Source organism: Coffea eugenioides, unplaced genomic scaffold, assembly GCF_003713205.1.
Source record: "Coffea eugenioides isolate CCC68of unplaced genomic scaffold, Ceug_1.0 ScVebR1_345;HRSCAF=1005, whole genome shotgun sequence".
In the NCBI taxonomy this organism is placed as follows: Eukaryota; Viridiplantae; Streptophyta; class Magnoliopsida; order Gentianales; family Rubiaceae; genus Coffea; species Coffea eugenioides.
In genome coordinates, this window is record NW_020864039.1 from 11128 (window position 1) to 26027 (window position 14900).

General features: G+C 34.5%; 1 protein-coding gene across 1 annotated transcript; it reads left to right on the top strand.

Moving 5' to 3' along the window:
* Window positions 1-9046: 9046 nt before the first annotated feature.
* LOC113757942 (L-type lectin-domain containing receptor kinase IV.1-like) lies at window positions 9047-11204 on the top strand. Its single transcript, XM_027301003.1, has one exon. The coding sequence runs from the start codon at window positions 9121-9123 to the stop codon at window positions 11179-11181; it is 2061 nt and encodes a 686-aa protein (XP_027156804.1). The 5' UTR covers window positions 9047-9120; the 3' UTR covers window positions 11182-11204.
* Window positions 11205-14900: the final 3696 nt, after the last annotated feature.

Below are 14900 nucleotides of genomic sequence, written 5' to 3' on the forward strand. Positions count from 1 at the left end.
TCAAATGCATCCTTGTTTATTTAAGAAATAAATTCATACCAATAAAATTTGTTCACCTTAAAACTTAACCTTATTATAAGAGTATTATATTGGATATATTTTTTTAAAAATATTGTGAGCACCTAATATAATTACAATGATGTCAAACATCAAAGTGGAAGGAAAAGAAAAAATATCGAAAAAATAAAAGAAGATACTAAACAATCACAAGAATGATTTGGATTGTGTGGTTACTTTGGAACTTGCTAACAGAGGACAAGGAGCTAACTTCTCCTTTCCAACTAAGGATATTAGAGTTAAAAGAAAACTAATCGATTAGCATGAATATAAAAAATAAAGTAAAGTCACCATATATAAAATCATTATAAAAAGAAAAAGCTGAGACTATATTTTTAGGCTATCGATAAATCAAAATTTTTTTGAATGATTACACATTAGATCTGAATTTTGTGATTGCCTAATGATTATTAGCACCTGGTTTTGTAAAAAATATATATATTTGACTTAAGAGGTTAACATATAATTGATAAAACATTTTCTTATGTAGATTTAAGAATTCAAAGAATAAAAGATTAAATGTTATAATAAAAGAAATACATGACTTGCTATTGGATATGAAACATACAAAATGCTTAATTTAATTATGTATCTTAACAGAGGTCAACATACATATAGTTGTTTGTGGTCCATTTTGAGAAATTATCAATAGATTTTAAAATTAGTATAGTAAATATCTTATATGTAGAGCGAGAGAGAGAATTGAAAAACATAACCACCAGCCTTTGGGTTGGTGGCCACCACCAATGCATTAAGGTTTGGTAGGGTGGATAGCAAGGGTTCAAACCTTGCCTCCCACCAATTTGCTACAATTAAATGTGACCTTGTTTTAAAATGTGGTCCGATGGTAGTTCAATCCCCTCCGAGTTACCCCAGGACCTCTTCAGGCCCTCCCCCTCCCCATTGTATCGACAAAAAAAAAAAGAATTGAAAAACATACCTCATTATGATGGAGTTGGTTTCTTCATAAAATAATAGATTTTGCTAGAAATAGCAAACCAATGAAAAATATTTGGGTTTGCCATCATATCATTTTTTCTACTAAAATCACATGTGGTGTTCATATCATGAAAAGTGGGGAAGTTTCTATAATTTTTTATTTCAAATCATTGATCATTCATATTTTTCTTAATTTGATATTCAAACCATTAATATGTTAATAGTTATTTTCAGTATAATTAATCAATTGCAAAGATATTTCCGTAACTTTGTTTTCTAGGTATTAAATGGTCAAACTTATTTTTGTTAAGGTTAATAAAAGACTAAGAGGATTGGGGAAGTTTTCCTTATTTAAATTGTTCATTCTAATTTTTGTAAAATTAACCAATCTCAAACATGATCATCTTTTATTTTGGTAAAGTTAATAAAAATTAAAATTAAATTGCAAAATCATAGGCACTCTTTCCTATTTCTTCATATGCAATGTTTGGAAGAATCTAATTTTAGGGACTAAACTTAACTAATAAAAGAATAGTTTTGGATTCGATCAAACAAAAAGGTACTAATGATATATTAAACAATTAAAATAAATCAAAAAATTGAGCAAGAAAAAAAGAATGGAGCCTTGAAAGCTAAATAAGAGGCTTAGTATCAAAAGTCCTTGACATGGTCTAGGCTTTCAAGTTAAAAATTCCTAATTATGTAATTAATTAAGCTCAATAATCTTGATTTTTTGCAAGTATATATGTCAAATGAGTATAGTGATAATTAAGATCGATCCCATAGGAAATTGGTTAATTACTAAGACTTTTTAACTTACTCTATTATCCAAACAATCAAGAAATCAAATAAAAGCAATTTACTACCAATTACACTAATTAAAACTAATAACATGACAATGGAGAAATTTGCAGAAGAATTTCTTAGGATTTACGAATCCCTTGTTGCTCAAGTTTAAGAAATAATTCGGTTGATTTATGCCTTTAACTTATGACTTGTCAAAGATAACCTTCAATTATATTCAAAAAACACTCTTGCCATTACCCAAACATACACACGCCAAGCATTCACCTATTTGCTTGATGAGTTAACTTGATATAAGTTCGTCAAGATCAATGAAGTAGTTAAAATCAAATCTATCTAAATATATCTCCTACTTTCATAAACATGACCTTTAGGGTTCACGAATCTTGATCTACACTTGCATGACAACATTTAATGCACAACAAATGATTAGGTGATTTATAGTTGGTGATCAAGCAACTATAAATATAAAAGCGTAGAGATATGAACTAACAAGTTCACAAAATAGTACAAATCAACCATTAATTACTTCATATCATGATACAAATAAGTTTATTTTACCTTAGGAGAAAGTAACTTAGCTAAACATAAGATTAAGCATGTTTAAGCATAGTATAATCATGAAACAAGGCTTGATTGATAACAAGAATTTAAAGAGCAAAGGATTAGAAATTTTTATATGTTGAAATAAGCTCCACAAGCTTCGTCTTATGATAAGTATGTATTTTGAGTATTTTAAATGTGTTTTCTTATTTAGTTTTGGTGTGTTTTATTTATTTTTATAGCTAATTAACTAGGTTTCTAGTGAAAATATACATTTTGTGGTTTAAGTATCAAAAATTGCATTTCTATGAATTTTAATGGTGAAAACTCCATGTTTTTTATAGTTTTAATGATTCAATCATTAAATGGAGTGAGTTGAGAAGATAATTGGATGATTTTTAATGATTTGAAGTGGTTTTAAAGATAATATGAAGTGCAAGAGATGAAATGCAATTAAGAGAGTTTTCCATCTTTGGCACCTATTGGTATTTTTGCTATATCTTGAGTTACATGTATCAGATTGAGGTGATTCTTAAGCCATTTTAAATGTGTTTTCTTATTTAGTTTTGGTGTGTTTTATTTACTTTTATAGCTAATTAACTAGATTTCTAGTGAAAAAATATACATTTTGTGGTTTAAATATCAAAAATTGCATTTCTATGAATTTTAATGGTGAAAACTTCATGTTTTTATAGTTTTAATAATTCAATTATCAAATGGAGTGAGTTGAGAAGATAATTGGATGATTTTTTATTATTTGAAGTGGTTTTAAAGATAATATGAAGTGCAATGAAATGCAATTAAGAGAGTTTTCCAGTTTTGACATCCGTTGGTATTTTGACTATATCTTGAGTTACAAGTATCAAATTGAGGTGATTGTTTTGACTATTTTTTGACTATATTTTGAAGCTAAAACATAGCTATACATTTCTTATGAAGACATCAAAATTCATTTCACAATTTTTCAATGTCAAAATGTCGAAATACAGAAGTACAACATTGTTGTCAAATGCTGAAACAAAGTTTTGACTAGTTGAGAGTATTTTGGTCATTTCTGAATCTATAGAGTTCTAAATTGGGTGATTCTTGATGCATTGAAAATTCAGCTCAAAGAGCTACAACTTTCATGCTTTATAGAAGAGCTAGTTCAACCTCCATCATCGAGAAAATATCAGTTGAAATTGGTGCAAAAACAGAGCAAAGATGAAGACCGATCAAAATTGACCAAACTTGCAAAAGGCAAAACATGGGGTACAAAACGCGAGCTAGGTTGCATTTTTGGGGCTGCGTATTCGTGTTTTGCAGCTGCAACTTGCTCTACAACTTATGCTTTGCTCACACAAATTTTTTGACCAATTTTTCTACAAGAAATACCCCTGGAAATGAGCAAGCAAGTGTGGAATCTTGTAGAAACAACTTTTTGTGAGTTTCAAGAGCCAACTTTGCCAACTGGAAACAACTTATTTGTGACTTGAATCTCTCTATAAATAGAAGCCTTGGAGGAAATTTTTAACAACTTTGGAAGGTTAGAGAAACTCCACAAAAATGTACTTTTCACTAGAATATCCTTAGTTCATTAGTTAGGGTAGATTAGTATAGTTAGTGTAGTTATTCATTCTTATATTTATAGTTAGATTTGGATGAAGATTTGAGGAGCAACGATGGAGAAGTTGAACCTCATGTGACAAGAGTGACTTCTCTCCTATTACTTTCTCTTTGTAATTGAATTCATGTTTAGCTATAATACAAGTTTGGATTTTTTATCACGCTTTCCTAAAGTTTATGTCTAGAGTGTGGATGAACTTTTTATATCTTGTTTGTAATATTTACTTGGTTATTTGGTGATATTATTTTAAGCAGGTTATTTATCACTTTTAATCTAATTATGATCAATCGGCCATTAATGTGATAATTTTAAGGTGTTAAGTTTGCAATAAAAATTAGAATTTAACACTAGTTCAAACAAGTGATAAACCTAAGGAGTACACTCATGAGAGTGGAGATGCACCTTGTGGATTTAGTGACTTGTTTCATATGAAATGAGCTTGTAGTTAGTTTCATAACCACGAGAGTAGGTATGACTTAGTTACAAGTATACTTGATTCACTATAACAATAGATTTCACATACATTAGTGGTGGGTGTCAAACTACCAAAAATAAAATTTATATTAGACCTACTACCAAAACTGAATGAGTATAGTGGTGAATAGGGTCGTCTCCTCAGGGAACAGGTAGGCAAATCACACAGGAAAATGGGGGGGATTTTTAACAGTAGTACCAACTAATTAAAAAGGGATAAAAACTGAAATTTAAAGTTGAGTAAGATAGCAGGATCCAAACTACACAAATAACAATTAATTAAAACAACCTAGTCAAGGAATTAATCTTGGCACCGAAGCACACAACTGATCACAGATACAAGGAACAATTCATATACTCACGAATAAACTGGTTATAGTGGTCAAGCGACGCGCCTAACCACCAATCTTTCCTTAATTTTATGGTAGTCAAGAGACGCTCATAAACTACCCTCTTGTGACTAGACAACCCCAGAAACGCTCACAGGATTTAATGTAGTCACAGCATTAGGAATTAGAAAGACCCAATTCTAGATGACAAACACACATGCGGGTTTATTTAGGCTAGATTAATTATTCCCACGATCCAAATTAGACCGCTTGCGAGGCGGTGAAATTGTCTCGTTTGCCACTAATCAAGATGCTTAAAGGCGACGCGCCAACATCCTAATTGGCTATCAATTATTTAGACAATCGAATAACAGGCCTAATTATCCAATAAATCTAAACAATAATAACTCAGGGAAAAAATAGAGAATAATTAAATACCCATGAACATATAAATTAGAAATAAACAATTAAAACGATCTCACAGTTATGGTGCCCCGGTCCTTGATTTATTCCTCAACTAGATAAAAGAACTAGCCTTGCCGCATAATCTTCAAGCAATCCAGAGTTTTCATGGAGTTTTTGTTGATTGAGGAAGTAGTAAAAGATGTCGGCTGCTATTTTCTACTTGCGTTCCAAAGAAAAAAGAAGAAAAAGAACAAAGAGACAAGTCCAAGACAGAAGATCCCCTAGTCTATTGCTGCCTTTTTATTTATAGTGTTGCTGCCGCTTCCCTTTGCTTGTTGAATTGGAATTTGTTTCCCACAAGGATTGTTTCCTTATTTCCCTCATTGGATTGTTGCCAAAAGTCCTCTTCGAATTCTATTTCCTCTGCTACTTAAAGGTCTTCGCAGCACTTGCTTTCCAATTCCAATTGGTTTCCAATTCTCCTGTGTTTCCCAAAAGGATTCCTTTTTCTTACTTTCTTATTTGTTTGTTGCCAAAAGACTTCTTGTTTTTAAGGTTTCCTGATCTCACGCATGATCTCACGCATGGTAAAAAGGTATCTTCCAATCAGAATGGTTGTTCCAGGGATTGGGCCCGCGATCCGGCTTTTTCACGCAGCTCTGTGTTGTGTGGCGTGGGCACGCCTTAGAAGCAAGAGTCTTCTGGATTTTGCCTCCCTTTTGTCACTTTCAACACTAATTGCCTGTAATTAACACAAATACTAATTATGAGCAGAAATCCAATACTTTGCATACTAAACTGCCAAAATTAAGACCAAATAACCACAAATAAAATGCATAATTATATTCCTATCAATTAGGAAATTACGATATAACTAACCAAAATAATAGCAATCACTTAACCACTAATTTCATTTATAAGAATAGTGAGGAACTTCATACCTCTAGGAGTTTTATATTGTTATTTTATTGTTTTTATCTCATGTTTGTAGAGTAGATTTAATCTCTTGCATTTGTAGTAGTCTAACTAATAAAGGAGTTTGAAAATCATCAATAATTGATAATCTTCTCTGTGGGTTTGACTCTTAATATCCTATACCGTACATTTGCAAAAAATCGCGTGTGGAATATTTAAAAATTTATAAATATAAAACTTGATTGTGGATGAGCTAATTGTTATATATATATCCCGTGCTCGTCATCTTGTAACTTTTGCTTCAATCTACCAAGGTCACAAGTTTTTCTTCTACTAAACTACCTGTCTCAAGACTCTCTAGAGTCTCTAAAGATTATCTTCTAACTCCCCTTGATCCTCCAATACAATGTGTATTTATAGAAGAAAAGGCTGGGAAATGTTGTAATTGAAATGACTCAAAGTTTCCCCTTGAGCTTCACAATATTCCTCGAGCAACTTTCTAAAAAATTCAATCTAAAATTGAGCTAGAAAACTGTATAAAAACTAAGCAAATGGCTATACAAGTTGCATAGCCGCCTCATCAATACGCAGGGATGTGGATTGCATATTGCCTCGCGTTTTTGCCTCTCCTGTATTTTATTTTTTTATCTGCTTCAATCCAAAATGATGGGTAAAATGTAGACTGCCTCGCGTATTTAGGTCGCGTTTTGCTACGTAGAAAACTACACTTGTTTGTTTTGTCATCTCCAATCCATCTTCGAATCGCGTCAAATATTTTGCTTGAATTCTACTTGATCCGAATTGACCATAATTCACCAAATCCTACAACTGCAACAGGTTTTGCAGATTAAACTGTCAAATGAAAATTTTACTATAAAAAGAAGATGAGTGTACATAAATATATATATATATATATGTTGGCACGAAAAATTCTCGTGCACACAGCGGAAGCAATTCTAATACACAAAAAATATGTGGGAAGAGGAGGAGAACAAATACTCAATAATTTATTTAACTCAAAACCCAACAATAATATATATCAAGTCGTAGCTTTTCGCTCACAACAACTCACAAATCTCAACTCTCAACTCTTCGAGTAATAACCTAGCACCACTGTTTGTATATATAGAAAGACTCTAGACAAACCTAAATCAACTAGTATTTGGACTAGTATTCTTAACGGACTTAAACCACTCGTAGGAAGGAAAGTTGCAAAACCAAATACTAATAGGACTAGACAACCTACACTACAAGGAACCTGCACTTGCCAACCAATTCAGCTTCAGGTCAGGACTCTTGGACAACCGACAAAGAAAGACTTACATAGCATGAGCTATGATCCCGTGCAACCTCCATAATTATAATTTTTACAATCATCCAAACTAAGTAACTAAATGATAGTTAAATTACTAAATTAGCTTGGTTTAATTTCCTACAATATATAATTACAAGGTTATTTAAAAGTTTTCTTTTAGCAATGTTTATCATTATATTGTGTATGTATACCTTAACTTTGTGCTTGTACACCACGATGCTATATGTGAACAATAAAGATTGTTTCAAAAATTTAAAAAGCTCAGAAGTTGCTAGCTAATTTTTTTCTTCTATTTTGTCTCTAATCTCTTATTTGAAGTAGTTTAGATGATAGTTCTGAATTTTGGCCTTGCACTATACTTGTATTGAAGGACAATCTACTGGTTTTTCAAACCACAAAATTCTTATGCTATATGTAGAAGAGTAGAAGTAAATTTTTTTTCCCAATACGTAGTCCCGTGACCTTGTCATCATCATTTCTTGTTTACGTCTTTTTTTTCCTTAGCCCTTCCCAACTTTTTCCCCCAAATTAGCCTGAAATTTAAATGGAAAATAGCTGAAAAAAAAAACTCTGCTCAAACTCAAATATGAAAAAGATTACATTTTCTGCAAAATTTCCACCCGGAATTGAGCTGATGTATCAAAACCTACTTGCAAATGATCTTCAATTAAAAGGATAAGCGGCAACATTGGCTCTTGAACTTGATTCTCCAACTAGTTATTGGAAAGCTTATTATAATCCCACCTAATAAAACCCTTCTTCCCACCCAAAAAACTTATTAAAACAAAACGGTCCAGCGTTCTTCAACCCCCAGTTACAAAATCGAATTTTGTCATAAAAAGCAAGCCATCTTTGATGAACCAAGATAGCCAAAAAAACAGCCTGAGGTGAACTTTCAATTCTGGAAGAAAACTGCTCGTTTAGGAACCAATTGAGAAAAATTAAAGGGGAGGAGAAAATAATTTCAAAACTTAAACTTTTATTTATTTGTTTGTTTTATATTTTATTTAGAGTTAAATTACATCTATGCCCTCATCTTCTCGGCTGCTAACACCTACAAAATGACACATGATCATTACATCCACTGATACACCGTTAGGTTTTTGGATTCCATCAACATTTTCACTTAGGTGGAACAATTTTTGAAATTTAAGAATTAAAGTATTCCATTTCAAAGTTCAGATACCAAAGTGAGATAATGCATAAAATTTGCGGACAAAGCAAAGTTAGCCCTTTAGTTATCAATAGTTATGCAATAAGTATAGGACAAATTATTGAGCCGATCAATACGCATGTATTTTGCGTTAAATTTTTTATCGGGTCAATTTGAAATCCTCGGAGCTCCGCATGTTTCATGAGTGAGAAACGTGGTTGTTTCTTAACCTTCGATGCATGAATAATCAAATCATGACTGCAAACTTCACCAACCATTAGGTAAGACCGCACTTACTCCCGGTCCGGTCCAGTGTTGGACAATTCGTCGACTTTTGCAAACAAAGTCTTCGGTCTAGTCTTGGAAAGTTGTAGGTCCCAGATTAATTCAAGCTACATGGCGTAGAGTCATATGGCTTTGATTAAGGCTTTTAAGACAATTAACGTTTGCTTGACGCACGTTGGAAACTAAGAAAACTTCTTGTCGTATCTCGTGTGTGAGACATTACAACGCTAGATAATAAGATAAATAGGCTACAAAATTGAGAAGGATTTGGCAATTGGCATCCAAGTCTTTAGTCATGTCATCCAAACTAGTAACAGCTATCTTAGCCAATTTTCTAGTAGTTCACATAGGAGCTGGTGCAGCAGCTCCTGACGATTTTGGGTTCATCTATCAAGGATTTCAATCATCAAATCTAAGCCTGGATGGATTAGCCACGGTCACCAAAAATGGCCTCCTAAGGATAACCAACACCACCAAATTACAAACGGGGCACGCCTTCTATCCTAATCCCCTCAAATTCAAGACAAAATCTAATAGTTCAGCTTTCTCCTTTTCCACCCAATTTGTGTTTGCTATCCTGGCTGAAGTACCAGGCATGCCTGGTCCGGGAATGGCTTTCGTGATTGCGCCAACAAGAGGCCTTGCAGAAGGGCCCTCCACTCGTTTCCTCGGCCTCTTCAACACAAGCACCGATGGAAATCGAACAAATCACGTTTTTGCGGTGGAGCTTGACACTATCCAAAACCCAGATTTTGAAGATATCAATGACAACCATGTTGGTATTGATATTAACTCTATGACGTCCAAGGTATCCCAGCCAGCAAGTTACCAGGCTAATAACAAGAATTTATTTGACAACTTAACTCTTAGCAGCGGTCAAGATATGCAACTTTGGGTCGAATACGACGGGGTGGCGAGGAGAATCGATGTTAAATTAGCTCCAGTAGCGGCATCTAAACCACATACTCCTCTTTTGTCTTTGACATATGATCTTTCGCCAATTTTTCAGCAGAGCATGTATGTTGGCTTTTCTGCAGCCACTAGTCCACGCGACATAGGATCATCTCATTTTATACTTGGATGGAGCTTCAGGACGAATGGCGTTGCGCAGGCTCTTGATCTCTCTCGGCTCCCCAAGCTACCTCGGTTTGGACATAAGAAAGTATCTGAATTTTTCACTGTGGGATTGCCCCCGATTTGCATGCTTTTCTTGTTAATACTAATATCCGGAGTAGCTTATTATCTAAGGAGGAAGTGGAAGTTTGCAGAAGTGCTGGAAGAATGGGAGCTTGCTTATGGGCCTCACAGGTTCAAGTATAAAGATTTATACATTGCCACCAAGGGGTTCAGAGAAAAGGAGATGTTGGGGGAAGGCGGATTTGGAAGGGTCTACAAAGGCGTTCTGCCAACAAGCAAGGTTGAGGTTGCTATCAAGAAGGTCTCTCATCAAGCAAGACAGGGAATGAGAGAATTTATTGCAGAAGTCGTCAGTATTGGTCGCTTACGCCATAGAAATTTAGTACCACTCTTGGGTTATTGTCGGCGTAAAGGAGAGTTACTTTTGGTATACGAGTTCATGTCCAATGGTAGTCTAGACAAGTTTTTGTACAACCAACCCAAGTATATCCTCAGCTGGAGCCAAAGATTGCGAGTCATCAAAGGTGTAGCATCCGGATTATTCTATCTACACGAAGAATGGGAGCAAGTAGTGATCCACCGAGATGTGAAAGCAAGTAATGTATTGTTAGATAGTGAACTGAATGGAAGATTAGGAGATTTCGGCCTGGCAAGGCTATACGATCATGGAACCCTCCCTCAATCCACCCATGTAGCGGGATCTCTTGGCTACCTTGCTCCTGAGCATAGCAGGACAGGGAGGGCCACAACAAGCACTGATGTATATGCTTTTGGGGCCTTTTTGCTGGAGGTTGCCTGCGGAAGAAGGCCAATAGAACCCCAAGCAGCACCAGAAGAGAAGGTCATTTTGGTTGATTGGGTATTTTCGTGCTGGAAAGCAGGCAATATTCTCCAGGCGGTTGATCAAAAGTTGGGTACTGAGTTTGTGAAAGAGGAAGCAGACTTGGTGTTGAAACTAGGCTTGTTATGCTCTCATTCAGAACCAAAGATTAGGCCGAGTATGAGGCAAATTCTGTTGTACTTGGAGGGATCAGTTGCCTTGCCAGATTTATCATCACTAGCCATGGGCGTTTCTGCTGTTGGTCTTGGCTTCGCCCACCCTGCTGGCTTTGAAAACATTTTATCGTCATTTGCTTTTTCCACAGAGAAACGTTTTTCACATTCTGTGGCAGACTCTACTCTCTCTGGTGGTCGGCAATTAAGATGCTCATCATTCTGATTTTGTAAATTTAAAAAAAAAAAAAGAAAAAAGAAAAAGGAAAAAAGAGCTTCTACTACAGTAATTATTTTGTTGAATGCATTTTTCTGACATATGAGCACTAAATTTTGTATCAGATGCTAGAACATGTTTTGTGGTTTGTACCAGGGGATACTGGATTAACAGGACCGAGAGCGAGGCCTTTGAGTGGGGGAAGATATTTTCGAGATTTGACGACCTGGGAGTGGACCCGCAACATTTCTTTCATGCCTCAAGTTTTCGGAATCTTATGGCCCGAAGACTTTTCTAAGTCTGTACGATAATTTAATTTAATTTTTAAATTTAATGAATTCAAATCTTAATATATTTAAATCGTTTGATAATAAAAAATTAAATATTTAAATTTATTAAGTGATATTGAATTTTTTGGATAAAATTTGTTTCCAAAATTAAGTGATAATTATTCATTTATCACTAAATATGATATACATTTAAATGTATTAGATTTAATGTTTAACAATTCAATAATTTAATAGATTCAAATTTTAAACTTCAGTTTTATCAAACGCATCCTTAGTAAATGAAACAAAGAGTTGTCTACAGCTTCCGTGATCCGTAAGACATAGGAACATGACATGCTTTGTAACAAATGTTTAAACTTTTTTTTTTCATTATTATACTGTGAGTGGAAAGATTTGAAGCCGAATTTTCTTACTTAAATTCTCTTCTTTGAGCCAACCAACTCATTTCTCCTCCAAGGGATACATTCAAATTAGTGATGAGCTTCTTAGGGCTCGAGGGTTTGTACAATTGTTGGCCATAGGCTGGTTGCTTAAGCAATGGCTAAGCTAGGAGTGAGCTGCTCCCGAGTTTTGAAAATTTTCCATTAGCCTGTTAGAGATTTTGGAAATTTTTATTAAGGGTGCGTTTGATAACCATAGAATTGGGGTTTAGAATTATAATTGGAACCCCAATTCTAATTCTTGTGTTTGGATGCTGCATTTTCCATGGAATTGGCATTGAATTCTAATTCCAAGAGGTTTCAATTCCATGAATTGAATTCTTTATCAGACCAAAAGAATTCTGATTCCAATTCCACGTCTAAACCCTAAAAAACGGGTCTACACGCGGGTCTAATGTGGGTAAAAAATAAAAATCGGGTCAAGTTTATTCGCTTCCCTCTTTCTGTCTAATTCACCGCTTGCTCGGCTCAATGGCTCTTGCTCTCCACCGCCGCTTCCATCTCAGCTTTAACATTTTGCCTCTCACACGACCACCACCCCCATTGCCCTTCGCTCCTCCGACCATCCCTCTACTCTTCACCATTCCTGCCACCCCTCCAAGTGCTCTCTTCTTTGGAGATTCGTATATTCCGGGGAGGTGAAAGCGAATGCATCCGCTTTTCTCCGCTTGAGCTTGAATTTTGTGACGGAATTGTGGTCGAACTTGACTACGATACTGGCAAATTGGCCACCAGATTTGTTCAATGATGGAGAGTTTATTGTCATGCGTGGATAAAGTTGGTTTCAGTTTCCTTTTCTTCTTCTTCTTTTTTCATTTTTCCCCTCTTGTTATTTTTACTATCATTGTGTCTATATTTCGTGTTTTACTTTGTGTAGATACTGGATTCCTGATTTCGGGATTAAAGAGAGGATTGATCATATCCTTGCAGCTCTGGTAAGAATTTCTTCTTTTTCTCCATTAGTTCATTTTTTGTATTATATTAATTTGACTGATTCTTGTTACTTGGTTAATAGGGTTAATTGATTTTGGTTCCTTGTATCTCTGTTTCTTGATTTCTCTTTAATTTGATCAATGAACTCATGATAAACCTTTTCTGCAATTCAAGGTAATGAATAGTTTCTGATGTTAGAATCATATGTTTATGGATGAGTTCTTTATCTCAGAGTTCCGCAATTTACTTAGTTTCTGCAAAGTTGGTTGTGGAATTATGATGTGTAGTTGATTGTGGAAGACGAATTCTATTAACTGATGACCGCTGTTTCATTACTTCCTTAACTTGGATTTGCTCCTGGATGATTATTCTTTTTGGTGATTTTAGTACAATTGCTTAAGTTTGCAGGTGGCTGCTGAGCGTGTCCTCGTTCTGAATACTGTGAGATCCAAGCTGCTTTTCGTAGTTACTACTACAGATGATGCCAAAGATTCTGTAAAGGAGGAAATTCGCTTGAGGTGAAAACTTTCTGAAATTTTTTGACCATGGGCTTATGTTTTGCTTATCTCTGCAGATTGCTGTTAGTTATCTTGATAATTGATATTTTGACCTTTCTGGTCAACTTGTGCATTTCTTAATGATTGAAGGTCTGCTTTTGTTTCTGCTTCCTCTCACTAATTTGTGGTGCTGTGACTGGAGTGGGTTTGAGTTCAATTATTTAAATCAAAAGCCTGTGGTATGCTACATAATTTTCTTCAGAATTGCATAAGTTAACTACTTGAGATAATTGATGTTACTCTTCTTTTTTCACCCCTCTTTTTTGACATTGAAGTCCAATTAACCATAGAATGAGAAGATGAATTTGACCATGAAGTTCAGTCGCTGAACTTCATAGTCAAATCTAGCTGAAATTTGTGTATAGCCTCAGTAAATGTCATCACAAGTTCTGGTGTGAACCCTTGATGGAAATCAAGTTAACCTGGTTTCAACTGATGTTCCTTATTTTCTTTTCTTGCAGGATGAGTCTCAGGACCATATAAAGAGGTAGCAGCTTCATGAACTAGCCATGCTGAACTCAAATTTTAGAGAAGAGAGTCCAGGACCAAGTGGCAACATGTCACCTCTCAATACTAGTGGAATGAAACGTCCCAAAACTGGGCGTTGAAATGTTATATCTGCTGCTTCATTGAAGTACTTTCTCTTGACCTCTGATCTGCAGAGTTATGCCTGAACATATACAATTTGTGGCTATCAACTCTCCTTACAGCTCAATGCGCATCTACCTAAGTGAAGAATTGATATGAACAGACAAAGGGGTATTTGGAGATATGCGTTTTTGACTGGATTTTTTTTTGTTTTTAAGTTTCTATTTATTTACTGAAGAAAATAAAACAGAGACAGAAACAGGACAAGGCGGTTGGAGCAGGGGTGGAAAAGGGCGAAACAGAAATTGGTTTATATAGTTGGCCTCTTGAGTTAGGATTTATTTGTAACTGATAGTTTTTAGCTTTTTGGTTTATACAGTTCAAGCATTTGATCAAGTGTTTTTGTTACATATGTAGGATTTATTTGTAACTGATTGTTTTCTTATCTTTTTTTTGCATGAAATATTGCTTCTTGATTTTGTAGTTATTGTCACATGAGTGAAAAATTGCTTCAAATTAAACTTTTCCTCTCTCATAGTTTTATCATGCCATTGGTACTTAATGAAGGAGTTTGAGTTTTAGTTGTGCATAGCTATTATGATTGATGAAATCTTTTTTGAATTTTGCATAAGTATTAGAAATAAGAAAGAATTGTGCTTTATTATAATATATCAAAACACAGTTGAAAATACCACGGCTGAGATGGGGAAATATTTCTTCACAAAAAGGGATAATGGATCAAAACATGCTAAAGGAAATGCTCTCCAAAGAAATTGATATGAGAGTGAGAAAAAATAAATTATTAAAGGCACAAAATGGTTTTTTCTTTTAAATCTTTAGTAAAAATTAGCTAAATGTAAGAAAAAAAGAAATTATTATATAGAAAAAAGAAAAAAAGAAAAATTTTATGTAAGCAAATT

Coding starts and splice junctions, on each gene's coding strand:
- LOC113757942 (XM_027301003.1), top strand. CDS start 9,121: ATGTCATCCAAACTAGTAACAGCTATCTTAGCCAATTTTCTAGTAGTT.